At 44.0% G+C, this 25,256-nt stretch overlaps 1 protein-coding gene across 1 annotated transcript in view; it reads right to left on the bottom strand.

Moving 5' to 3' along the window:
• The window catches only part of CNGB1 (cyclic nucleotide gated channel subunit beta 1), a gene marked incomplete at its 5' end in the record, with an annotated part of 66,099 nt that overhangs the window by 4,474 nt on the left and 36,369 nt on the right, over window positions 1-25,256 (bottom strand). Inside the window, 15 exons of the mRNA XM_083752042.1 lie at window positions 87-184; window positions 811-970; window positions 2,132-2,273; window positions 2,502-2,624; window positions 3,837-3,901; window positions 4,854-4,940; window positions 6,287-6,337; window positions 8,018-8,226; window positions 9,893-10,012; window positions 10,880-11,037; window positions 12,556-12,672; window positions 13,334-13,490; window positions 15,108-15,360; window positions 17,057-17,141; window positions 20,635-20,767. Coding sequence (XP_083608168.1) covers window positions 87-184; window positions 811-970; window positions 2,132-2,273; window positions 2,502-2,624; window positions 3,837-3,901; window positions 4,854-4,940; window positions 6,287-6,337; window positions 8,018-8,226; window positions 9,893-10,012; window positions 10,880-11,037; window positions 12,556-12,672; window positions 13,334-13,490; window positions 15,108-15,360; window positions 17,057-17,141; window positions 20,635-20,767 — 1,958 coding nt within the window. The remainder of the gene's footprint in view (window positions 1-86; window positions 185-810; window positions 971-2,131; window positions 2,274-2,501; window positions 2,625-3,836; window positions 3,902-4,853; window positions 4,941-6,286; window positions 6,338-8,017; window positions 8,227-9,892; window positions 10,013-10,879; window positions 11,038-12,555; window positions 12,673-13,333; window positions 13,491-15,107; window positions 15,361-17,056; window positions 17,142-20,634; window positions 20,768-25,256) is intronic.

Genomic DNA, 25,256 nt, shown 5'->3' with positions numbered 1-25,256 from the left:
GAATGCAAAGGAAGGAAGAATCAGTTGGCTTGTACAAGCATGTCTGGATTTAAGTAAGCGAATCCCTGAGGGGGCGTGGACCATACCTGAAAAAGAGGCACCTTGCTAACAATGTCATAGTTCACATCTACTGCAATGTCCAACTTCATCTTGTCTGGCAGCTGCATCAGCAATTCTGATTCGTCTGCAGCAAAGGAAATGTAAGGAAGAGTTTGCCTTTCTTGAAACCGCGGATTAGAGAATAGCCAGCGCACATATTTAAAAACTCAAATAGCAGCTGCTTAGAGTGGATGACTGATAACTAGTGGGGTCTCAGGAGTCAGGGAGGAAGGATTAAACCTTTTCTCCCCTGCAGTAGTCCAGACACCAACAAAAAAATCACTCCTCCAAAAATGCTATTTTCATAGGAGAAAAAGGTCCTATTGGCATCAATGAAACCATGGGAGGGAAGGAAAAGGTTAAATTCCTCACCCTGCTTGCAATTATCAGTCTCTTCCTCTCCACCCCCACCCCCACCCCTGTGGCTGCTACTTGTGTCATTCAATTCACCTGAAATGTAAATATGCATTCAATATTATGGCTAGTTTGGCCCTAAACTGGGGTAGCCAACATGGCACCCTCCAGTGGTTGTTGGGCACCACATCCCAGCAGCCCCTGCAGCCAGCCAATAAGTAGTGGACAGGGATGCTGGGAACTGGGGCCAAGCAACATCCAGAGAGCACCATTTTGGCTAGCCTTGACCTAAGCCGTATTGAACAACCAGAGGAACACCTTACAAAGCCAATATTCAAAGCCCTATTTCAGTCTTACCCAGCATGCCTTGAGAGTGCCAAGTGTACTCATACCACGTTTTGACTCTATTCTGAACAGAGCGGGGGATTTTGTACAAAGCCATGTATCTAATTGTGTTGTCCATACAGCTCCGATAGTATGTCTGTCCAGCGGTGGCAGCCCCAACAACATCTCTCATCTGTGTGAGATAAAGAGAAAACCATTCAGGGAATTTTTGTTCAGCATTGCTTACATACACCATTGAACTATCTCTGCCTTCCCCAACCTAATGCCTTCAAACTAAAGCTTCCAAGCTTCAGGTGGCTGTGCTAATGGAAGTTGATCATGGGGCAGTGGGGGGTTGGGGAGCACCAGTTCACAGAGGGCTGAGTTACTAATGGGAGTAAGTTATAGTTCCCAGAGTCCCCTGTAAAGAGGGACTGACTGTTAAGCCACTGTGGAAAGTGTAACACTGTGAGGGGAATAGGGGCCTCCTAACAACTCTCAGCACTCTTAACAAACTACAATTCCCAGGATTCTTTGGGGGAAGTAATGACTGTTCAAAGCAGTATAATTGTGCTTTGAATGTATAGAGTGAATGTGGCCTGAATTAAAAAAAAACAGCTAGGCAAGTAGCCACAAATTTCTTCAGTCCTGAAATAAAACCAGAACTCATGTTGAGATGTTTTATTGTATGAGATTGTAGGGTAATTTCTTTCTTTCTTTCTTTCTTTCTTTCTTTCTTTCTTTCTTTCTTTCTTTCTTTCTTTCAACTGGAACATGATACCTAAATGGTGGCCATTCACTTTGTAGAGTCGAGAGCCTGGGAATGCCTTGATGTTAACTTTCTCCATGAATAGGCTGGGAAAAGTCCCAGTTTCCACACAACAGAGCCCAACACTTTCTAAGCATCTGCTTACATTCTTAATGAGTTTCCCCTTCCCCAGCATTATTTTAACAGACTTTTAAAATGTGAATACTCCTCAACTCATGCCAGCCAGGGCAGAAAGTGGGCAAGTCAAACTGCAAATTTTTACTCTGCTGCCTCCAGACTGGTGTAGCAGAGATGCGTAAATAGCACCCATTGCCAATGGCTGGACCCCTCCCCACCCTCTAAAATCCTCTGTTTCGGGGGTTTATTGCTGGCCATCACTGGCAAGGGTACTGCCAATGGTAGCTTCTGCCCGCAGCTTTTGGTGGGCACAGTGGGGACCTCTGCAGTGGCAGAGGCACCCTGTCAGCAGAGCCCACTGCATCCTAAACCTTCACTGCATCCTAACCCCCTCTAGGCGGGCAGAATCAGGGCAGGGGGAGGAACAATGATTGTTGTGTACTGAAAAGGCATGGATTGTTTTCTTACCTGACCTATCATGACAGAGAAAGCAAAGACACCTGTGAAGTAATTGAGCAGCTGAAAGATGATCTCAAAGAGGGTCTCTGGGTCTGGCAGTCCTCCAATTGTTATCAAAGTCTTGACAGCCCAGTAATAACAGCGGATATAGCTTATAAAAAAAAGATAGGAGAGGATAAGAACGCCCAAGCAACTGATCTACTACTGCTTTTATCCTGTAACAATGAATTATACCAGCCTTCCCCAACCTAGTGCCTTCTAGATTTTTTGGCTCTATGATGCCGGGGCTGATGGGAATTGTAGTCCAAAACATCTGGAAGGCACCGTGTTGGGGGTGGTTGGATTATAGCAATGCAGAAATGAAATATATAATGAGTACCTGTTTCCTTCCCCATTGTAGACCCAGGCAGTTGAGCCCAACCCCTGAGAGGAGGATGCCCAGTAATATAAACATGAGTTCACATGTAAGCTGAAGAGCAGGTAGGCTGTGATCCTTACCACTCTACAAAGAGGGTGAATAAAGACAACAATGTTAATAAAATACTCTTTAAGCTGTTCTCTAAAACAATCTCACTTTTCAGGTCTGCATTCCCGTTTGCAACCTATAGAGCCACTAGTGGTCAATTGTACTTATGTATGGCCTTAAGGAGAAAATAGCTTATATTATAGTGGTTGTTATATGGTAGTTACACTGGATATGCCAATGGAAAGTAGGCACTTTGGCCTATTCCATAGGTTTGCCTTCATACAGATTTTCTTTTAGGAGCATCATCTATGTGCAACTTCAAAAATAGTTTTAAAACATGCAGAGGTGAGAAGGGGCCAGGGGTCAATCAATAATGGTCGCTGGAGGTCTCCCTGTGAAAATGTAGTCGGGGCAGAAGGCAGATTGCCATGAACCTAGTGAGTTCTAGGGAAAAAAGGCATTGGCCTTATCTAAAAATTTGTCTAACCCCCACCCAGTTTATACCATAACAGATTGGTTAGGCTTTAAAGTGCTACGAGATGCTTGGTTGTTTTCACCTCAACAGCCCAACACAACTGCTGCCCTCTGAAAAAACGTTGCATGCTGTGAATTCTGGAAATAATGGAATTACATTAGACTATGTAGATCAACATGCAGCTTTTCTCTTCAGAAGGTGTCAGGACTCATCCAGGCTTCTGCTCATCCCACTGCTTTCACCCAGGGAAGCCTGATAGAGCAAATTTGGTTTTCCTCTTAATGATGCTTGCTCTGTTTTCCACACTAAAGAGTGGGTTTTATTAAGGAAAGCGGTGGGGCAAATGGAAAAACACTTGGATCCATGCTTTCTAGGCACAAGACAAGTTAAGGGTAGGTGATCCCTCAGTTTGGGGGGGAGAAATCAGTACAGTGGTACCTTGGGTTACATACACTTCAGGTTACAGACTCCGCTAACCCAGAAATATGACTTCAAGTTAAGAACCTTGCTTCAGGATGAGAACGGAAATCGTGCAGTGGCAGCGCAGTAGCAGCAGCAGGAAGCCCCATTAGCTAAAGTGGTGCTTCAGGTTAAGAACAGTTTCAGGTTAAGTACGGACCTCCGGAACAAATTAAGTACTTAACCCGAGGTACCACTGTACAAAGAGAAAGTTATGAAAGGAACTAAAATGCTGCAATGCTCCCGAGTCTCCCCTCTTCCTATAGCAGCTGCATCCAAGAGTGAAGAGGTTCAGCATCAAAAGCTTACCTCACCTGTAAACATATGCCTTGCTCAGAATAGCTTCAAGCCGATTGTTAAACTCAAAGAAGGCCATGTACTGTGGGACAGAATGAAAAGTACAGATGAGCACCAAGAACAGTTCAGGGACAAATGGAGAAATATTTCACAATAAAATTAGCTGGAAAAGCTCCCAGCACTTTTTCTTAATTACTGAAATAATGATTAGGTGGGTGTCCCTTCAGCAGCACCTGAATCAAATTCCTTGAAAGTGCTTTTAAGGGAAGGTACCTGAAAGGTCATCAAGATCAAGCCACCTCCTGATGCTAGAAATCCACTGCCACAGAATTCCTAGCAGGAGGCTATCCAGCTTCTGTTTTAAAATGTCTAAGAAAGGAGATTCAGGTAGGTAGCCATGTTGGTCTGATGCAGTCGAAATAAATTAAAAAATTGACCAGTAGCACCTTAGAGACCAACTAAGTTTGTTCTGGGTATAAGCTTTCATGTGCAAGCACACTTCTTCAGATACACTGAAACAGAAGTCACCAGACCCTTATATATAGTGGGAAGGTTGGGTGGGGTTTTTCTTACACATGCTAAAGCTATTTTGGGTCATCTGCATACTATCCCATGCTTTTTCCTGTAGGACTAATGCAGTCGTCAACAGGTTTACCATACCCATTGAGTCAATCACCCATCTCCTACTACCCTTCTGAGAAAAACCCCACCCCATACTTAGTTGGTCTCTAAGGTGCTACTGGACAATTTTTTAATTTATTAAGAAAGGAGAGTCTGCCACCTTCCAAGGCAGTCTATGGTAGCAATGGAAGGATCTGCAAATTTAGGATCTCTGGATGAGCCCAAAGTGACAGCCCTTCAAATACAGTATTTAAAGGTTTCAATAAATACCTCAAGTGCATTTCCCACTTTCAGCAAGCCCAGCCAAAAAGGGAAAATGTTCTTCCTCCCCCTCCCTGTTTTGCACATCTACTAAAACACAACAAAAAGAGTTTTGAAAATAGGTTGTAGGAGCGTAACTCGTCCTGACTCACCTTTAAACAGCGAGGCAAGCGCAAGAGAGGATGGAAACCCACTTTGAGGTAAAGAAAATCCAGTGGAAGAAGGCAGATCACATCCATCTGGAAAGAGGCACACAGCCCACCACCAATAAAGATATTAGCAACTGGATCTGCCAACACTATCACTGCATGTAATTTGATGGCACCTTTAAATGGTTTTACAATACTTATTGTGTTTGTCATCTCAGCATCTCTGCTTTTCATGTGCGGAACTGGAGCTAGGAGACAGTGACTTGCCTCTGACCACATAATGATGTCAGGCAATCCAAGTGGGGCGAATGCTTCCCATCAGAGGCACAAAGAGAGCATTCAGCACCTGTTAAAAGGCCACCGTGCAGGAGCTAAGAAACCAGGGTGGTTTTGAAGGGCAAGGGAAGAGAGATGCAAGGCGAACAGAGGGATGAGGTAGAGGCCAGGTGTGGTGTAGTTGTTAGAGTGCCAGGATAGGACATGGGAGACCAGAGCTCAAATCCTCACTTGGCCATGAAGCTCACTGGGTAACCTTAAGCCAGTCACTGTCTCTCAGCCTGACTTCCTTCATAGAGCTGTTGTGGGGATTAAATGGGAAGGGGGAAGACCACACCACTCTGAGCTACATTAAGGAAAGGTGGGATATAAATGTAATAATAAATAAATGAAACTAGAAGGGAAAGAGGCAAGTTATAAAGGGACATTTCTGCTGTCTCTGCGAGGACAACAAGGAGGAGGGAAAAATAGGAAGAGGAAAAAGATGGAAGGGCCTGGGGCTCTTAGCCCCAGAGGTGAGCCGGAAAGAGGGAGGGGGTGAAAAGCAGCAAGCAGGAGATGAAACAGTGCAAAGGGACAGCGGAGAGGAAAGATATTCCAGGCAAGAGCCTGGGAAACAGGAAGATGGGAGAAAAGACAGCAGGAGGGACAATGCTGCATGTAAAACAAATACAGTGGCATCCTGTGATGAAAGAGGCCAGCCAAACTCTTTGAGTAAGGTCCCCATCAGGAGAAACCACCAGGGGGGCTCAGAGCCCCAGGTGGTTTCTTCTGTACTGAGATCCTTCATCAGGAGATTCCAGATATTTGTCAGGTTCAGCCCTGTCCAGACTTAAAAGTCTCCTCAAAGTAGGACTGTTTGCAACTTTGCAAAGCACATTTGTTTACATAAGTGAATTATATCAAAAACAAAACTACCATTTTAATATTTGATTGTGGCATGGATGAGCACTTCATATAACTAAAATTGCTGTAGTTGAACTAAAATGATGCAACTCTTAATTTCTAGGCACTAATCATTTTACATACGACAGCCTTCCCCAAACAGGTGCCCCTAACCAGCTGGGGAGGGGGCGCAATGGAAGCTGTAGTCCAAAACATCTGGAGGGTGCCAGCTGGCAGAATGCTGAATTAAAACAAGTAAGGAAAATGGTACAGACCTTGAAGCGGCCTGACTTCAGATAGTTCTTCCTCATGGCCTTTTTATCAGTCTGGAAGAGGAGGCAAAAGGAGAGGGGGCATCACCACTTGTTTCATAGTGGAAGAAGAGATGCATCCATCAGAGATTTGCAAATAATGGGCAGCCACACAGCCAGGAAAGAAGCAAGGAATGAAAGCCTGTCCACCAACCAAAATTTAAAATATATTATGGGTACCCCCACACTGGCTGTTTCTGTCAGATCCAAAGTGTCCACAGCTAAGAGAGGTCCTTGGACGGTGAAGATAAACAAGCTTGCCCAATGGCAGGGCTGGGGAACCTGTGGCCCTCCAGACATTGTTGGAGCCTAACTCTTATCATCACTGACTATCGGGTGTGCTGGCTGTTGGAAGTAGAGAGTTCAACAACATCTGGAGAGCCACAGGTTCTTCATTTATTGTTTGTGATCTTTAGCCACACAGGGTTTTCACAGAATCACAGGGCTCATCCACACTGGCCTGTGCCGAGAAAGCATGGGTCTGAACAATTTCCCCCTTGCCCCACTATATTCCCAGGGAAAACCTGTTCTTTAGTGATAAATTGGAAACCAACATCAATCCATAGAAAACACAAATTGCTGTTTGTTCCTAATGAGCACAAAAGAATCGTTTCCCTAGGGGGAAGCAGTGGGACAAGAGGAAGTATGGATAAGCCCATAGGATTGTAGCACTGGATGGTTCCCAAAGGGTGCTCTAGCCCAACCTCCTGCAAAACAGGAGTCTCAACTAGAGAATCCCTGAAGGATGGCCACCCTACCTTGGTTTAAAAAACTCAAATGAAGGAAAGCCCACCACCTTCTGAGGTAGTCCAGTCCATTGTGCAACAGCTCTCACTATCATAAAATTCTTCCTACTGTTTAGTTGGTATCTCCTTTCTTGTAATTTGAATCTATTTGTTCAAGCAGCAGAAAACAAGCTTGCTCCATTTTCTGTGTCACAGTCCTTTAGATATTTGAATATGCCTATAATCTCATATAGCTTTCCCCTGGGGAAACCTGTGGTTTAGCACTGAATCAGAACAAACTGCAATCAGGTTTTCTGCGGATTGCTGTCTGCTCCAATTTAGTGCTAAGGAGTGTGTTTTCTCGGGGAAAGCGCTGGAGCAAAGGAATGGGACAAGCAGGAAAGTGTTCAGAGCCATGCTTCCCATGCACAGGACAAGTAGAAGTGTGAAAGGCCCTCAGTCTTCTCTTATCCAGGCTAAACATTCCCAGCTCCCTCAACTGTTCCCCATAAGGCCTGGTTTCCTCATAATGCTTGGCTTTCTCAAGGACTAAAAGGTAAAGGGACCCCTGACCATTAGCTCCAGTCGCAGATGACTCTGGGGTTGCAGCGCTCATCTTGCTTTATTGGCCAAGGGAGCCGGCGTCATGTGGCCAGCATGACTAAGCCACTTCTGGTGAACCAGAGCAGCACATGGAAACACTGTTTACCTTCCCGCCGGAGTGGTACCTATTTATCTACTTGTACTTTGACATGCTTTCGAACTGCTAGGTTGGAAGTAGCAGGGACCGAGAAACAGAAGCTCACCCTGTCACGGGGATTCAAACCGCCGACCTTCTGATTGGCAAGTCCTAGGCTCTGTGGTTTAACCCACAGCGCCACCCGCGTCCCTTTTAATCCACAGTGCCACCCGCGTCCCAAAACGTCAGGGGCTAATCCAATAGAGCTAAGGCCTTATGGGTGTCACTTACTATGATGTCTCCTCTTTGGACAAATTGCAGGCGGACCTGAAAGATGCTGATATCCAAAATGTAGATGAGGTCACAGAAATAGTCCACAGCCATCCAGTAATAAACATTTGCAGGTGTTTGGAACGGGAAAGCCCAGCGGACTGGAATCAGCCAGCAGTTCCAATTCCATGCCAAAACCACAATGAAGAGCCACAAGATGTACATCAGATCTAGAGTGGGAGGGGAAAACCCAGAACAGACTCAGGAGCTCTGCTAGTTGCCAAGAACCTATCCTGCTTCTCTTGTTTAGGGTAACTCAGTGGAACTATAGGAACTGAGCACAGCAGCATGGGGGTCCAAAATAACAGGACCTCAAAATAGAAGGCAAACCAGTTCTTGTGGGATCAGAGAATGAGAACTTTGTGCAAGATGAATTAGTAGTTCTCAGCCATAAATGTGCTCCATGAATGTTCTCCACTATAGTGCTTTTTTTGCTATGAATAAAGTTGATTAAGAGATGGAGCCATTCCAGCACCCACCTCTCAGTTTAATCGTGAACTCACTGGGTGGCCTTAGACAAGCATTTATCTCTCAGCCTTAGGTCTCCATCTGAAAATCTGGGGACATCTACACACTGGCCTAGGGATTCCGGGTAGGGATGGAGCACGAATTTGATTCTGTTCGCATTTGAATTGTTTGGAATGGATGAAACAGTCTATTTCTGGTCTCTGTCAATTTTGAATGCATCTTCACAATTCCACTCCATCCCATTTCCATATTAACCTCCAATATTTTAAAAGAGGTATGTAAATTTGTATTACAATACAAACACATGTGTTATGTCACAAAGCACATATAGAATATTTGTGAATTTCTAAATGTATTTTGTACTAAAATGCACCTTTTAAATGCATTTTGGTATTTTTGGTATTTTATTTTTTAGCTGAGCACTTTATAGTGCAATTTGAAGGAGTGTGGACTTATCCAAAGGATCATTCAGGAGGTTTGAATGAAGTTGGCTGACTTAAAAATGGAGTTCACTGCTTTATCCCTCTTCAGTGCCTGTTTCCAAAATGAGATGCCCAGCATCAAGCAACCTGCCCATCAGCCTCTGGCCTGTTCCTGTTAGAATTCCTACTCCATGATTGCAGTCATGGGATTTTTGTCTATCACATGACGGTGTCTGTTTTGACTCCACAAAGTGGGAAGTGACGGAGACAGGATGTTTGTGTTACTGTGTTCCGTGAAGTGGGACTTTTGTCCTTTGTTCACTCTCTCTGCTGTCTGATGCTAGAGAGAGAGGGAGCCATGTTGCAGTGCTCCGGGTGTGCTTATATGTAAATACAGTGGTGCCTCGCAAGACGAAATTAATTCGTTCTGCGAGTTGTTTCGTCTTGCGATTTTTTCGTCTTGCAGAGCACGGATTCCCTGGATATTAACGGTTGTAAGAAAAAGGAAACAAACTCGCAAGACGTTTTCATCTTGCGAAGCAAGCCCATAGGGAAAATCGTCTTGCGAAGCAACTCAAAAAACGAAAAACCCTTTCGTCTTGCGCGTTTTTCGTCTTACGAGGCATTCGTCTTGCAAGGTACCACTGTAAAGTAGATTAGCCAAAATGCTGAGTTGCTGAGGTCTGTTACGCAAGCTGCGAAGACTCTGCCGATCCCTAAGTGTGCCGATGTCTGTTGGCATCGGTCGCTGTAATGTTCGGGCAGAAGAAAGCTGTTGAAGCTCCCAAATGAAAGACCAGGAGGGAGAGAACATGTCAGTCGGGCATGTGTCTCTGCCAGGGTCCTACTCAAGAGTAGGACGAGCTACTGACATGGCCATCCCCCCCCCCCCCGCTTAATATTCTACAGTAGGCTCTTCGGTCAAAAGCCCATTCCAGGTACTCACTGGTGAGCGGGTCAATGCTGCTGGGGAACTGGCATTTTCTTGCACGTGGGGGACTTTGCTTCTTTCCACCCTTCTCACTCGTTCCCTCTTTTTCTTCTGGAGGCTTTTCTTTGGAAGGTGCTATGGGAACAAGTGAAAACCAGGCAAACTTTGGAATCAAAACCATTGTTTTTAGCCAGCCTTTGACCATCTTAATTGATACTAGGTGTGCAGAGGCTGCAGTTATTCAACAGTGCGAATAAAAAATCTCTGCACATGCTTGGGCACTGTGGTGCCAACCTGGTGCCCTCCAGATGTTTTGGACTGCAACTCCCCTCAGCTCAAGCCAACTGGGGTAGATAGGACCAAGAGTCCAAAATGTCTGGAGGGCATCAGGTTGGGAAATGCTGCTTCTGAGTCTTTAATCATTAGACTCAGAAGGCCTGGGTTGTTTTCCTCCATGTACTTTGGTGCTCAAGTTACCCATCCTCTGGTGATGGTCATGCCCCCCCCAGCTCACACCCAGAGTCAGTTTTTACATGCAGCTGATTTCTGCTTCACCTAGAAGAACCTGGTATCAAAGGATGGAGAGAGAGTGTGTGTCTGGAAAGTTGCTGCGCCCATTTGCTAATCAGCAAGACCTTTGACATAGCAGCCATCGGGGTCAGCTATCAGGGTCCAGTAAAGCTTATGCTGCCCATCCTAAGGAAGCTGAAGAGAAGCTAAACCCCTGCTGCAAAGTGCTAGTATGATTGAGTCCAAGCTTTGCAAAGCTTATTTATGCTTCAGTTAAATAAGTGCACTCTGGCTTCAGAAACCTTAAAAGTCATGTTGCAATAAGCAATTGGCAACCCTTGAAAAGGAGCTTGTCAGAAGGTGACAAGGAGCAGAGAGATGTTTCAGAAATAGGTTGAATATCTTTAACCCCCTGCTAGACACAGGACCGCCCCCCCCCCCGAAAAAGGAGAGCCTTCAAGTTTTGTAATAGATGGTGCTGGTCTCACTTACACGCCACGGGGGTTTCCTCGTCAGAAGAAGCATCTGGGTCAATCAATTTCTCTTTCACTTTCTCTGTTCGGTCTTTAAAGAGACGCACCAGTTCTTGCAGACGGTCATTGATAACGGCACTGTTTTGGCTTGCTGTTGAGCTGCTGCGATCTGGCAAGCTATAGTGAAACCAGGCCAGATATTATGAATGAAAACCTTCCCATTGCTTAATGCTATAATCACCAGAAGTGATATTATGAATGAAAACCTTTTCATTGAACAATGCTATATTAATTAATTCTAGGCCCAATTTTAGCAAGTTGTAGTGACGGAGGGACCATTTCTCCTCATATACACATTTTTTAAATGCAATTGTGCTTAATATACCAATATTTGCAAGCAATTTTCTCTAATATAATACAGTTTCGTATGTTGTTTTCAATAATATATGCATTTTACGCACTTTGCTCTAATATACACATTTTGTACATACTCATATTTTGATAGTTTTGCAAAATTCAGAGAAGTGCGGATTTAGAAGGTTCACCTCGTTTCAAATTGTGGATTATTTTGGGAATCACGAATTAGGTACATAAATTGTGAACTGAAACCTAATTTCTCCCACATGCCAAGCTGTAGGTCTTCTCCATCTTGGTGCCCTCCAGATGTTTTAGACTACAACTCCCATCAGCCCTGGCCAGTGTGGCTATGCTCCCATCAACTTCAGCATCATATGACTGGGGTGGCTAGCTAGGACCAATAGCAGCTGTAGTTCAAAATATCTGAAGGGCCCCACCAAGTTGGGATGGAGGCTATAGGCAGATGAATTATAGGTTTCTTACTGACTGGTGGGTAGCTTTTCAGTGTAGCTTGACTTTCATTCATTACATTCTTTGCTTTGCAGCCTGGAGGGCTGGAGTACACTCTAGCAAAGTCTGTCACGCAGCCTTCTCCTGCAGCCTATTATAAAATAAGGAGGATATGGCTATCAATGACTAGTAGCCATGATTGCTATGCCTCCGAATATCAGTTGCTGGAAGCTACAGGAGGGCAGAGTGTTCTGGAGGTCAGGTCCTGTTTGCCTGTTTCTCACAGAGAAGAGTTTGGATTTTATATCCCGCTTTATCACTACCCGAAGGAGTCTCAAAGCGGCTAACATCTCCTTTCCCTTCCTCCCCCACAACAAACACTCTGTGAGGTGAGTGAGGCTGAGAGACTTCAAAGAAGTGTGACTAGCCCAAGGTCACCCAGCAGCTGCATGTGGAGGAGTGGAGATGCGAGCCCGGTTCCCCAGATTACAAGTCCACCACTCTTAACCACTACACCACACTGGCTCTGATTGGCCACTGTGAGAAAACAGGATGCTGGACTAGATGGGCCATTGGCCTCATCCAGCAGGCTCTTCTTATGTTCTTAGGAACTGCTGGACACTTACAAGGGAAAGCATATCTTGCACTTTTTCTAAAAACGCTGCGCTTGTCTTGCTAACCCTACAATTTATCTGGTGTTTATGGTCTGCAGACCAAACAAACTAAGCTACTACATGCTAAAGATGCAGTGAGGTCAAACTAGCTCTTGTTTGATGTAAACATACTGCAAAGATAACATGTAAGAACCCCATGTTTGCTGCCCTGACTTTCTTGGAGAAAGGGTAGAATATAAATGCCATGTATAAATGAAAGTCTCTAGTGTTGTACCAAAGTGATCCTTCTCTCTGTGGACTGGAAAGGTCCAGCCAAGCTTTGACTGGTGAGGGGCTTGGAGATGGCACTTTCAGCTCCTCCACACTCTCCTCCTGGGAAGAGCGTTTCCTCCTGAAATGGGGGAAAAGAAAGAGGTCAGGTATTTTTTGGTACACACGATCAGAACATTCTCTCCATTTAAAAAAGTGAGTCCTAAATTTAGTCCACACTGATAGTATCAATGTCTTGCTGTTGCTGCCTTGAAACAGCAGCTTCAGCTGTGAGATTGTCCTTGGCCCTGGTAGCTCAGCTGTGATCACAAACTAATGTTATTTGGAAGACAAAAAATTAAGATTCGGAGAACTAATAAGGTGCAAGCAGATTAAAGGTTGCCCATAAAAGGTACCCCGAGTCTTTAGAAAGAAACCACTTTAACAGAGTGGCAGACAGATTTAGGACACTTGACAGAAAAACAAAATAAATAACAAACAAAGAAGTTAGCAACTAGTTGTTGGCCCATAGGGTAATTCAGCCTTTGCTGGCCTGTTGCCCTCTAGACATTGCAGATTTACAACTCCCATCAGCCTCAGCCAGTGGGAAGATATTGGATCAGCTCTGACGTAAGCTTTAAACCCATTTATGCACCCCAGCTGTGTACCCAAAGGTATGCAAATGCTTATCCCAGGTTTGTATCCCAGTTACAAGTCAATGCTCCTCGATAAATCAAGAATCTGCATGGATGCTAAATGACAGGTTTTTGGACTTTAGGTTCTAAAACATTATGGGTGCATACCTCTTGGGAGCCTTGGCTATAACTGGTACAGCGAGGGTTTGGGGTTTCTTTGGTGGTGAGGTCTGAGCACGGCCGGCAAATACTGGCAGCCCTGAAGAGCCATTCTTGGGATTCCTATTCTTGATGTTCACAGTGGGGTATCTCCCTGATGGCCGTCCTTTGGCAAGAAAATATATGAAATGAGCCAGAAGAAAACAAGAAGACAGATAAAACCAGTGGATACATCACTAGCAGAGGCTCCTCATACCAAAATGTTCAAGATGTAGGTCCTTTACTGATCAAAAGACACCTGAAACTACAACCTCCTAATTCCTAACTGTATTTTCAGACACCTTCAGTAAACATAAAAAGGTAAAGGTACCCCTGCCCATACGGGCCAGTCGTGTCCGACTCTAGGGTTGTGCGCCCATCTCACTTAAGAGGCCGGGGGCCAGCGCTGTCCGAAGACACTTCCGGGTCATGTGGCATAGCCACCTCTTAAATGTCCTATCCCAGGTTTATACAGTTTCTTTTCCATGCAATTCAAATTATATTATGGCCAAAGTATATAATATTTTTTTGGGTTTTTAAAAAAATTAAAACGAAGTTTTTGTGTTATTATTTTTCATGAACCAATTCAAAATATTTTAATTGTTAATACTTTCAACTGATTGTGTTGATTATACACTGTTCTTGTATACTGATTGTAATTACATAGTATATAATTGGTTGAAATAAAATAAATAAAATATATTTAATATTTGGAGTATAAATTCTAGTTATAATACCCTGATAAAGTAAATGTTTATATCATCTTGTTGATTCTGTGTTATCATGTTAAACTGTGTCATAGATTCATATTGATACCCTTTTGTATTTAGATAACTATCTTGTAGAACTAACAGGAATAATTAACTGGAAGGTATAAATGCATTCAGATGTACAATTATTGCTATGAAAAGTTAGGCACATTATTCAAATATGACAAGTTGTTTCAAACACCAAGAGGTTTGATTATTCCTTCCTGTAGCGATAGGAAGCACATATTACTTTTCAGAGATAATAACTTAGTGCAAACTCCAAGCAAGCTTTTATGCAATATTTTTGAATATACTGTGAATTATTATTTCTTCAAAATTAATTAACTTAGCTTCTTCAAAAAGCAGCACAGGACTATTTGCAAAAGGGCTTTCAAACATCCCCCGCACTGTGCTTTGAAGTCCCAACAATGGGACTTCAAAGCACAGTGTCACCTGATGTCACTGTGGCTTTAGGGGATTGACAGGTGGACAGCCCCACCCACCTACCTCTCAAAACTGCATTCACCATGCTATACATATTAATGCTCCTTGAATTTATTTGAGACTGTTTTCAATGGTAATGGAACAACTGCCCAGTTGTGTTTGGTTTACATTTGCTTTTTATTTTTTAAAATAAAGATATGTATTTTTAAATTGGGGGGCTCCAGAGTTGGCACATAAGCATCTGGATTGCTGGGCAGAAATGGTTCTCCACTCCTACTCTAAAAAGTATACCCAAAAGGGACAGGTCTTGCCTGCCACCTTCAATAGAGCAATTTGTGAAGCAAGGCCATTTGCAACCTTCAGCACAGCAGAGCAACTCTTGGCCTTTTCTCTTTTGATGCAAAACTGAATCACAGCTACACGTCTGGAAGTTATGGCTACTGGATGCACATGTATTGAAGCAGACACAAGAGACACACACAGGCAGACGAAACGAAGGAAGCCTGACACACAAAGCTGCACGCACAAAGCCATGGCAAATGCTACGTTACCCTGGGTGTGAGAAGATGACCCTTCTTCCTTCAAAAAACTGGGGTTCGTCACACCAGCCTTTTGCTTTCTGGCGACAAGGACAGGGATGCGGGAGGTAGCGGCAGTGGTGGAGCGGTAGCTGGGGACGTTGGGCAGCTGCTCAGCTAGGCTGCGACGGGAGGGGGAGGAGCTAGGATGACTGAGTGGCTTGTCATGCACCAGGCGGGCTAACTCAATGTCGCGGTTTTGCTTGGACATGGTGGGGCTAGGCAGCTAGAGGCTCCAAGCAAGGGCCAAGGGGATCTGAAGCTGCAACAAAGCAAACATAAAATCACATGAGAAAAATGGTGTTGCCCAGTTCCAAACCAGCCATTTCATATGTGTGTGTGTTATACACAACCATCACTGACCACAGTATGATCTCATTTAACTCGTGGAACTTCAATGATACATGGTTGAAGGTCAGTTGGTTGAAATTCTGCAAGTTAAATTCCTGCAAGGTGGAGAACTTTTCCTAGCATGGAAAGAGTTTTTAAGGCTTCCACTTTAGAGGGGGCAAGGGCTGCTCAGTATGCTGCTCTGGAAGGCTAGGGATGCTCACACAGGGGACTATACTAGTTTTCATATACATTTGAAACCCTTAGAACTGAACCAATATGTAAGATGTGATTATATGGTTATAAGTTGGGGTGGAGACCACCTTAAACCCTAGAAATTAATAAATGGTAAGATTTTGTTTATTTGGGATATGAAGGGTATATACAACCTGCAGAGGAATTCCTGGGCTAGGAAAATGACCTGGCCAAGCTAGGGTCATTAAGAAACAATAAAGTGCCATTGAGGGACACTGGCAATGCAAGAGAACTGTCCTCCCCTCCCACAAAGGTATGAAAACAGAAAGAAGATTTGGAAAATTGTCAGGGTAACTGGGCCTTGGATTCCAGCACTGCACTGCTGTGAGGAACAAGTTCCTCTTGAGATGACCGTGCTGTAACATCTGAACTCCATGCAGACTGAAGGTACAAATTTGTGGATAAATCTTATTTCTTAAAGCTACGGCAGCTTTCAACGTGTCTTCAATTCTCCAAAGGAACACAGGCCCTGGTTGAGGGACAAGACCCCTGGAATCCTGTGCACAGCTTGACAGGGATTGGGGTGGCCTGTAACAATACTGTATTTTTGAAGGCGCACAAACATGCAAATGGAGTCACTTCAGGGGCAAATTCTGATGTGGCGGTTACACCACCATTCGTTCCCCAAAGAGCTTGTGCAGCTTCAAGCTGTTTTACAAACTCAGTCCCCTAAAATGTTCCTTATTACCCTGTTGGACTTCTTGGTCTCTGTGACCAGCTGGAGATTTCATGACCATAATGCAACCTTTTTGGTTTATAATTAATTCAACATTCACATCTGTGTCTGCACACTCAAGAGTCATATGCTTGCAAAAATTGTCCAATACCAACCTTCACCAGCCTGGTGCCACCCAGATGTTTTGGACCACAAGTCCCATCATCCCTGGCCACTGGCCATACTGGACAGTTGACAGGAGTTGTAGCCCTAAACATCTGGAGGGCATCAGGCTGGTGAAGGCTGCCTTAGGCCAAAGCTCTGTGTATGCTCACTAGAAGAGAACAGGACAGCTCTTGCCTGCTCAGAGCTTTGTGTCCACATTGCAGGCCTGCACAGGATTGGACCAGGCACATTCTACATACAGTACCTTGAGGTGTAACTAAGGCTGCTTCAGTTTCTTCCTCTTCTGCCTTAATTTAAAAAACAAAAACAAAAAAACCACAACATTATTCTGAAGAACATTTCCTGTTTTGAAAACTCAGGTTCTGTCTTTAAACAGACTTTTGTTATGTTGTGACAGTGTGCCCCTTCCCTATTTTATAAAGCCATCTTATGGGGCCATTTTAGGGGACAAAAGACCATGTATAAAATAGCTTTTATAAATAAATAACCAACCAACCTGTGGAAAAGGGCCTAAGTTGGCATCCAACCCCTTGACTTTGCCTGAAGCAGCTACCATGAAGGTGCAGCTATCAGAGGCATCCCTATAAGGGACAAAAGAGAGACAGTCAGACAGCAATGATTAGCAAACCCTGAAGCCCCAGGGATCTTCTTGTCATATTGAAGCTAATGTGTGTTAGAAATGCCCTGGAAGAATAAGGAGATTTACAGGGCAGCTTTCCATCTGAATATCGACTATATAGGCCCACAGCAAAGGTGGACAGTGCCTGGTTCTTGGCATTCCTACTAACAAGGATGACTCTCCCGCCCCTCTCAGACTGCGTTCATACAATATACTTAAAGCACTATGTTACCAATCATGGCTTCCCCCAAAGAATTCTGGGAAGTGTAGTTTGTTCAGGGTGCTTGGACTTGTTAGGAGGCCTGACTTCCCCTCACAGAGCTACAGTTCCCAGAATTCTCTGGGTAGAGGGACTACCTATTAAACCACTCTGGGAACTGTTCAGTGAGGGGAATAGGAGCCTCAATACTATTTAAACTTGTAGCATGGTGCTTCAGATGTATGGTGTGAATGTGTTCCCCCCTCTCTGCCTGTCCCCCTCAACACTGTGTCACACACCAGCATGACAAAGAAACTGAACCCAAGACAGGCCTAGCAAAGCAGATCAAGCCTGGCCTCCGCCTCCTCCTCCTCCTTTGTCCACGATTGCACCCTGTCCTCTCTTCTATTTAAATGAATTGGTGCTGCTCATTCCTATGGGGAGAAAGAACAGCAAGAGGTTGTTTCCAACTAAGTTTTACTTAGAGTAGTCAACACATTCAAAAAATTAATGGAGCTAAGTTAGTCAGGTTTGTTCATTTCAATGGGTCTGCTCTGAGTAGAGATAGCTTTGGAGGATGCAGCCCATAGTAAGGTTACCAGACGTCCCCGTTTCCTGGGGACAGTCCCCAGATTTACAAATCAGTCCCCATACAAAATCCATTGAAGATGAAAACCTTAGCATAGCATTTGTTGACACTGCTGTAGTGAGAACAAAACCTGCCCACCCTCCATGGGCTGCAATGTGTCTCTGTCCACAGCATATACAGAGGCTCATTGCACACACTCAGCAGTCCAAAGAATATGCAAGCTCTTTCTCGGCGTATCCCCACCCCTCACAAAGCAGGCACATTGCTAGTAAACAAAACAAGCGCCCTGCTGACTCCCTCAGCCAAAGCATCATTCCTTTCCACAGGGTCTGATTGCACCAACAAAACACATTAAATCAAATTTGCTCAAACAAAACACTGAGGTTTACAGTTGCGTTCATTAAGGTACTATCTCTCATTCACCGTTTGCAATTCTTTCCTCCACAAGCATGTATAGAGGCACCTGCAACTCAATATAATACCTCATGCAACTGCTGAAGTGGAATGTAGTGTACACCAAAAGCTTGTGCCATAATAATTTTGTTGGCATCTAAAGTGCCAAAAGATTCCTTGTTGGTTTTGCAACAAGAGGCAAACACAGCGACCTTTCTAAAAATCTTTAACTTATTGCCTCATTTTTTTGCCTTTGGACCCCTCAGAAATATTTTGCAAAAGAAAAAAACAAACCCCAAACTCACCTTTTCAAACCATGTTTCCCCTGAGTGTATAGCACGTCAAGCCATGCTTATATTCAGCCCTGTGATGCTCTGCTAATCTTGAAAGCCTTCTCTTAATGAATGTATTTTTCAAATAACCGGCAACTGCTCCAAGATTGAGACTTTTGACTCTTTCCTGTGTCTCCTTTGCCTTCAGTTTACATGCATATCCTATTTCCTGTTAACTAGACTGAGCTGTCATAGCCGGCTCCCGAAGATATCCCCCCTCCCTGCTTCAACAGAGGAACATTGAGGGACCAAAGGGATGCTGTTGCTAGGAGAAGCTGAGCAGTTGCCAGGGAGGAAAACGGGTCACAGCCTGGTTACTAGGCACCACACATAATAGGCAAGCCCTTGAATGTACTTTGCTAATAGAAGCCTCCATCTGATGAGGGAGCGCAGAAAAATAAGCCTTTCAAGTTTGTTGCAGATCTAAGGCTGCTTAAAGACTAATTATTTTATTGTCCAGTCCACACATGATAAATCTAGCATTCATCATGAGACGAATGCCAGTGTGGCATAGCAGCTAGGGTGTTGGGCTAGGACTGGGGAGACCAGGGTTAAAATTTCCACTCTGCCATGAAGCTCACTGCCAGTCAACCTACTCCACCTTACAGGGTTGTTGTGCAGAGGAAAGGATATAAATTTAATAAATAAAATGTATCCTTCTGTCAGAATTTGACCTTTTAATTTGATCACTGATAGTTGCCTTTTAACAGAGTTCTGCTAAAGAAGGAAAAGCTACCTTCCTATCAATTATGCATCTGGTACAGCAGCTTTTCCTTCCTTTGGAAAAAAAATCTGGTCAGTTTCATGACTGACATGGGCTGTGTGCACTCTGTACCTACAAAGCCCATTCCAAGCACATTCTTTCCCTGAAATAATTCTGGGCATGGTAGCTTACCCCTCACAGAGCTACAATTCCCAGCAAACTACAGCGCCCATAATTATTTGAGGGAAAGGATGTGCTTGGAATGGGCTTTAAAGCTATAATGTGTACGCAACCATGATCTCCGTGCTCAGGAACAGGCCAGAGTTTTTGGCTGCCAACTCTGAACACAGAGACAGGTTTTGACTGAGTGATCTGACCACATCTGCATTAAGTTATATGAGGATAAAGGGATGGATCAAATGAATGACAACCCTTGTGTTTATGTTTTAGCAGAGGGATGGAGGTCATGCTGTCCTCCAGGTACTGTTAGACTCCAACTCCCATCAACCGCAACCAACATGGCCAGTGGATAAGGGTGATAGGAGTTGTAGTCCAACAACATCTGAGAGGAGACAGCAGAAGATGCTGTCCTGTCTCCAGCACTGAAGTATGAAGTACTAAAGCCTTGTTTCACTTTTGTGTAGGAAACAGGAGAGGCACCATTTTATCTTTTGCCTCAAGAAAATATACTGAACTGGTCCTGTCTCTTTCCCTCATCACAAAGGAAACATCGGTTATGGGGAGGGTCTGTACATTGAAAGAAGTAGCAAAGCAGAGCTTTGAACATGCTGTCTTCTCCACAGAGCAATGTAGCAAATCACAATCTAAAGGGCAGTTCAGAGACAGAGCAAGCTGTGCCTTTATGTTTAGAGGAAGGGCAAAGAAGAATCAATGGCCTTTGTTTGAATTCAGGACCTTTGTGGCAGAGAGAGGTCCTCTGAGTGCCTTAACATCTCTATTCTGTTACCAATGTTAACATGTCCGGGAAACCTCTGGTGTATGGCAACTCATGTCAGCGAATTCCCTTAAAATGGGCTCAAAAACTTTTTTCGAGATTTTGCAAAAAAAAAAAAAAAAAAAAAACAACCCCAAACAACCCCAGCTCAACAACATTGCCCAAAAAACAGCTCAACAACTTTTGTGTCCAGATTTTCACTTTTTGAAATATGGCAACCTTAGTTACCAAGTTATACAGCAACAGATATTCTTCCTCCTAATTCCCCTGCTTTGGCTTCCTACCTCTGCTTGGGGGGGCTGGGAGGTGCCCCCACAGTCCACTCAGCTGTGCCACACCAACACATCGCTTCCTCTTGGATTTCATGGTCTTCCACCAAGAATTCCACATGGCTCTGTCTTGTGGGAAAGGTGCAGGCTGAAATAAAATGGTGAAGGCATCAGGTTAGGGACCACTGGGCAAGAAGAGCCATCTAATTATTTACAGGCACAGATGCTAAGTGGCAAAGCCCAAATGGGATCACCTTATTACTATTCATTGTGTCCCTCTTCGGCAGGCAGCGAGTCTGTCCTCTTCAGACACAAAACTTCTCAAGTTGTTGACTTGGTTCTGGCAAATGTCCCCCCCCCCCCAGATAATTTTAAGTTATCCCATGTGCCTCAAGCAGGACTCCAAAGCCAGAAGGAAGTCAGCAGCTGGGTGGGTGGCAGAATTGGCAGGCACTTGCGAAAATTGAAGCACCTCTCCCTTCACCTTTCTCTGGCAACACCTCCTCCTGTGCATTCTCTCATGAAACATGAATTTGGGATGTGCATTTGCTGAGATATCAGGCAGTTCCACACGCAGGATGGCTTCAGTTTCTACATACTCAGCACTTGCTGAAACAACACACAAGCCAAAATGCAAACTTTTCTGAATTTTGTAGGTATAGATATCAAACCGAAAATATCCATACAAAACTCGGTATCACAGGGCAAAGTGTGCATAAAAACGTGTATATTTGTGAAAATAATGTAGCAGGGGAAACTGCTTGCCGAAATATTAAGTGAAATTGCACACAGGAGTGTCAGTGGTGGCAGCTGGTGCCCTTTGGGACTGATAGGGTAGAAGGCAGGGAGACCAACAGTAGGTGGCGCCAGAGCCAGTGACAGACTGATCTAATTCTAGTTTTGTCCTCCTCCTTCCTGCTGGGGTCTATAAAGGCAAAACTGAGATGAAAGAGGAGGAAGCTGATAGGCAGCAGCACCCCTTGGACCAGTTGCAAGTAAGAAGGTTGAAAAGTGTGGTCTGGCTGAGAGCAGAGTGATATTGGCGGGGCAGTGCCCCATTTGCCTTAATGGACCAGTTTTCACTGAGGAAGGCATATAATATGAGAAATGCACTGATTAATTTTCGTGATGACTTTAAAAACTAAACAAAAAACATAAACTGATGTGAATATGTGGCAAACTGAATTTAAGGCTGGAAAAATGAGAAACAGAAACTGGCAGATTAATCCATTCCTTGTTCCCCTTGAAGTGGAGGAATCTGGCATGTTGCTTACTGGTCCCCAAGCAGGACAGTCAGATAAAGCCACTTGGGGAGATCAGAGAGTTTGTTTCTGCTTTGCTTTGGATTGTGAAAGGAGGGAGCCTGGGGTGGGCTATATTCTTGTAATTTTAAGGTGGACTTACATTCCGGGAGAAAAGTGACTGTAGCACTAGTGAGACCCACATGCCCCCAGACATCTTCATTGCCCTGGGCTCTATAAGTAAAACAGGGCTGGCCGTATTCCCTTCTGGGACCCACATGCCAATGATGGACAAGAACAGAGGCAAAAGACGACACAGTAAAGTATGTAAATTTTGTCTTCAAATAGCAGTCTGGTTTCTACTCTCTTTCTGCACACATCTCTCAATCCTCCACACAGACAGGCAAGAGGCATGATTGTTGTTCAATAACGTTTTACAACCTGGTGAAAAACACACACATGGAGTCCTATGAACTGGATAAGAGAGGATTGGAGAGCACTTTTGGCCCCTGGACGTGAGGCTTCCTATCCCTCAAGCAAAGAAGAAAAGCAGCAGCTCTTCCCACCAGATGGGGGCAAAAGGAGAGAGGTCGGCAGTTGCAACTAATCTCATTGTGAGGGACCATGAAGTTTACTGGGCCATAGTGAGCCAGTTACTCCCTTGCAGCCTAACCCACTTATTGGGTTGTTGGGAGGAAGACAAAATGAACACAAGGGTAAACCATGTGCACTGCTCTGAATTCCTTGAGGAATGACTGGGATAATATATACTGTTGGGGGCAGTATTGTTTTTGTTTCATGTTATGGTATGTATTTTTGTGTTTTTATATTGTAAACCACCCTGTGATCTTTGGATTAAGGGGAAGGGGGTTAGAATTTTAATAAATAATGATATCTTGTGTAGTTTCTAGTAAGTTCAGAAGGACAATAGTGTTCACCTGTTGCTAGTCTGGAATTCATCTGGAATTCGGAAAGAGAAACCAGGTTGTTGTATAAAAGTCAGTGATATGCACATCAGGTGGGCTTGATGAACTGTCTTGAGTTACTCATCTACAAAGGGAACATTTTTCTGCTTTTAATTTGTGACAGATTGTTTGGATAGTCTAGTAGATAGCTCTGGGGAGGTCATGGTACATGTTGAAACCATTGACATGTGTGGTCCTGAAAATAAAATCTAGATCGCTAGGTAGGGGGCTGAAAGCCTAAACTTTCATGGTAGCTTTCTCTGTTCTATTGACCTCTTCATCAAAGTTCAGAGTACTGGTGAAAACTTCCATTAAGGCTGCTTCCTCCTGAGAAGCATCCAAACACTGATTGCTTCTTTGCTGTAAGCTCCAGGTGGGATTGCAATTGATTTTGAGGGATATTGCACTTTTTCTGATTGTAGGGCTGAGGGCACAAAGACCTGTGGAGATTGTGCTGGGCTTCCATTCTTATAAACATCCAATTTTCTATGTAAGTAAGCAAGTAGTAAGAAATAAAAGAAAAGAGATGGAAGCAGCGTTGGGAAAAGGCTGATTGCAAATTGTTGTTCACATCATCCACTGCGCCCCAATAAAACATGACTTGAACAATCAATTTCACATGAAACACCCAGCATGAAAGCCTTAGGAGATGGCTGGCCTCTGCTGCTTCTGATATTAATCTGATGGGTTTTGTGGTGTTTCTATTAACACTGTGTACATTAGTTAAGGTGTTATGGTTGGATTGTCTCTTAAATAATAGTTTTAGCTTTGTAAATTGACCAAAAGGTGATCTAAAAAACTCCAACTAGTAAAGCTATAATGTCCTGATAGAAGAAGAGACAGAAATACTTTGTCTACATGAGAGAGCTACTCAAAGAAAAATATTGGGTGAGTTGTAGCTTTTCTCATTTCCCGGCTTTGCCATATATATTCCTGAATGCAATAAAAGACTATTTTCTGACTATTTTGGAGGAGAAACACTACTAGATCAAGAAACAAAGTGGATGAAGGACATGGGGAATACAAAAATATAAAAAACAGGCTTCCCCAGTCCAAGTCTCTGACCTCCCAATGCCAAATCCAAAATGTGTTGCCATCCTTTACCTTTCTCCTACCTTTGATTCAACCAGTCCTGCCTTCCCCAACCTGGTGCTTGGCCTACAACAGCCATCAGCTGCAGACAGTGTGCACACTGGTTGAGGCTGAAGGGCATTGTGGTCCAAAACATCTAGAGGGCACCAAGTTGGGGAAGGCAACATGGGAGCAGTTCTTGCTGACTAGTGAAGCCTATTTGGTTAAAATGCTTCCATCAGGAATGTTGTCCTGGACCTGGAAACTAAGGATACTGTCAGGTCCCTCCCATAAAGCAAGCTTATTTTCTCCTGCTCCGGATGGTAGGACCCAAACCAATGAACTGAAGTTGCAAGAAAGGGGATTCCAACTAAACATCAGGAAGAACTTTCTGGTGGTCAGAGCTGTTTGACAGTGGAACAGACTCCCATAGAAGGTGGTGGACTCTCCTTCATTGGAAGTTTTTAAGCAGACATTGGATGGCCATCTGTCATGGATGCTTTAGTTGAGATTGCGGCTTTGCAGGGGGTTGGATTAGATGACCCTCAGGGTCCCTTCCAACTCTACAATTCTATGTTCCTATGATTTTCACATAGGACATTGCTTTTTCTTTCATGACCAGCTAAGCAATAAGGCTACCTCCACCTCATGTTCAGATTGCTCTTTTAAAAGCTAGCCTTTATTTAATTTAGAAAAGAAAAAAAACGTGCAAAGTCTTTTCTTCCTGATGCATTATGCACACCAATTCAGGTTGGTTTCATATTTTGGAAAAGGAAGTCTTCAAATCTTCAGTGTCCCTTTGTTTCAGAGGCACTTAAGCCCCTTTGCTCCCTGAAACAAAAGGAGAAGAAGTTAAAGCATAGAGTTTGGACTGGGGGTGTGGAAGGGGTCTGATGTTTTCACAGCCTCACTGGGAATATAAACCCATTTGAAATGCTGCAAAACAAAACAAAACAAAAACCCTCAGCTCCCCCACCCCCAAGAGCAATTCCAGTTCTTGGTGGGTTACCTGTACCCCCTTCCCCACGTTCTGCTACTCTCCCTTCCCGAGTGCTTTTCACTGACTCACATGTTTTCTTGACCTGGGAAAATGCCTCTTGTTTGCCTGTATAGAGAGATGTATATGTGGAAGTAGAGAAACCTGACTTTCCCCTAGTTTTGCCTCTGGCCTCATCCACCATTAGCATGTGGCCCCTGAAGGTGGCCAACAAAGATTGTGTCCCTTGGTTCCCTAAACTTGAGAACAATTTATACATATATAGATATATGGTATTACCCTTCTCCATGCCCACAGAAATGCACTGGAGCTCAGCACCCAGGCCAGTGAGCAACATGCTAAAATCATATTAACAGGAAGCTT

Source organism: Podarcis gaigeae (assembly GCF_964106915.1).
Source record: "Podarcis gaigeae genome assembly, chromosome: 8".
NCBI lineage: Eukaryota > Metazoa > Chordata > Lepidosauria > Squamata > Lacertidae > Podarcis > Podarcis gaigeae.
Note: the sequence above shows the minus strand (reverse complement) of the source record. Positions and strands in the feature narration are given on the sequence as shown.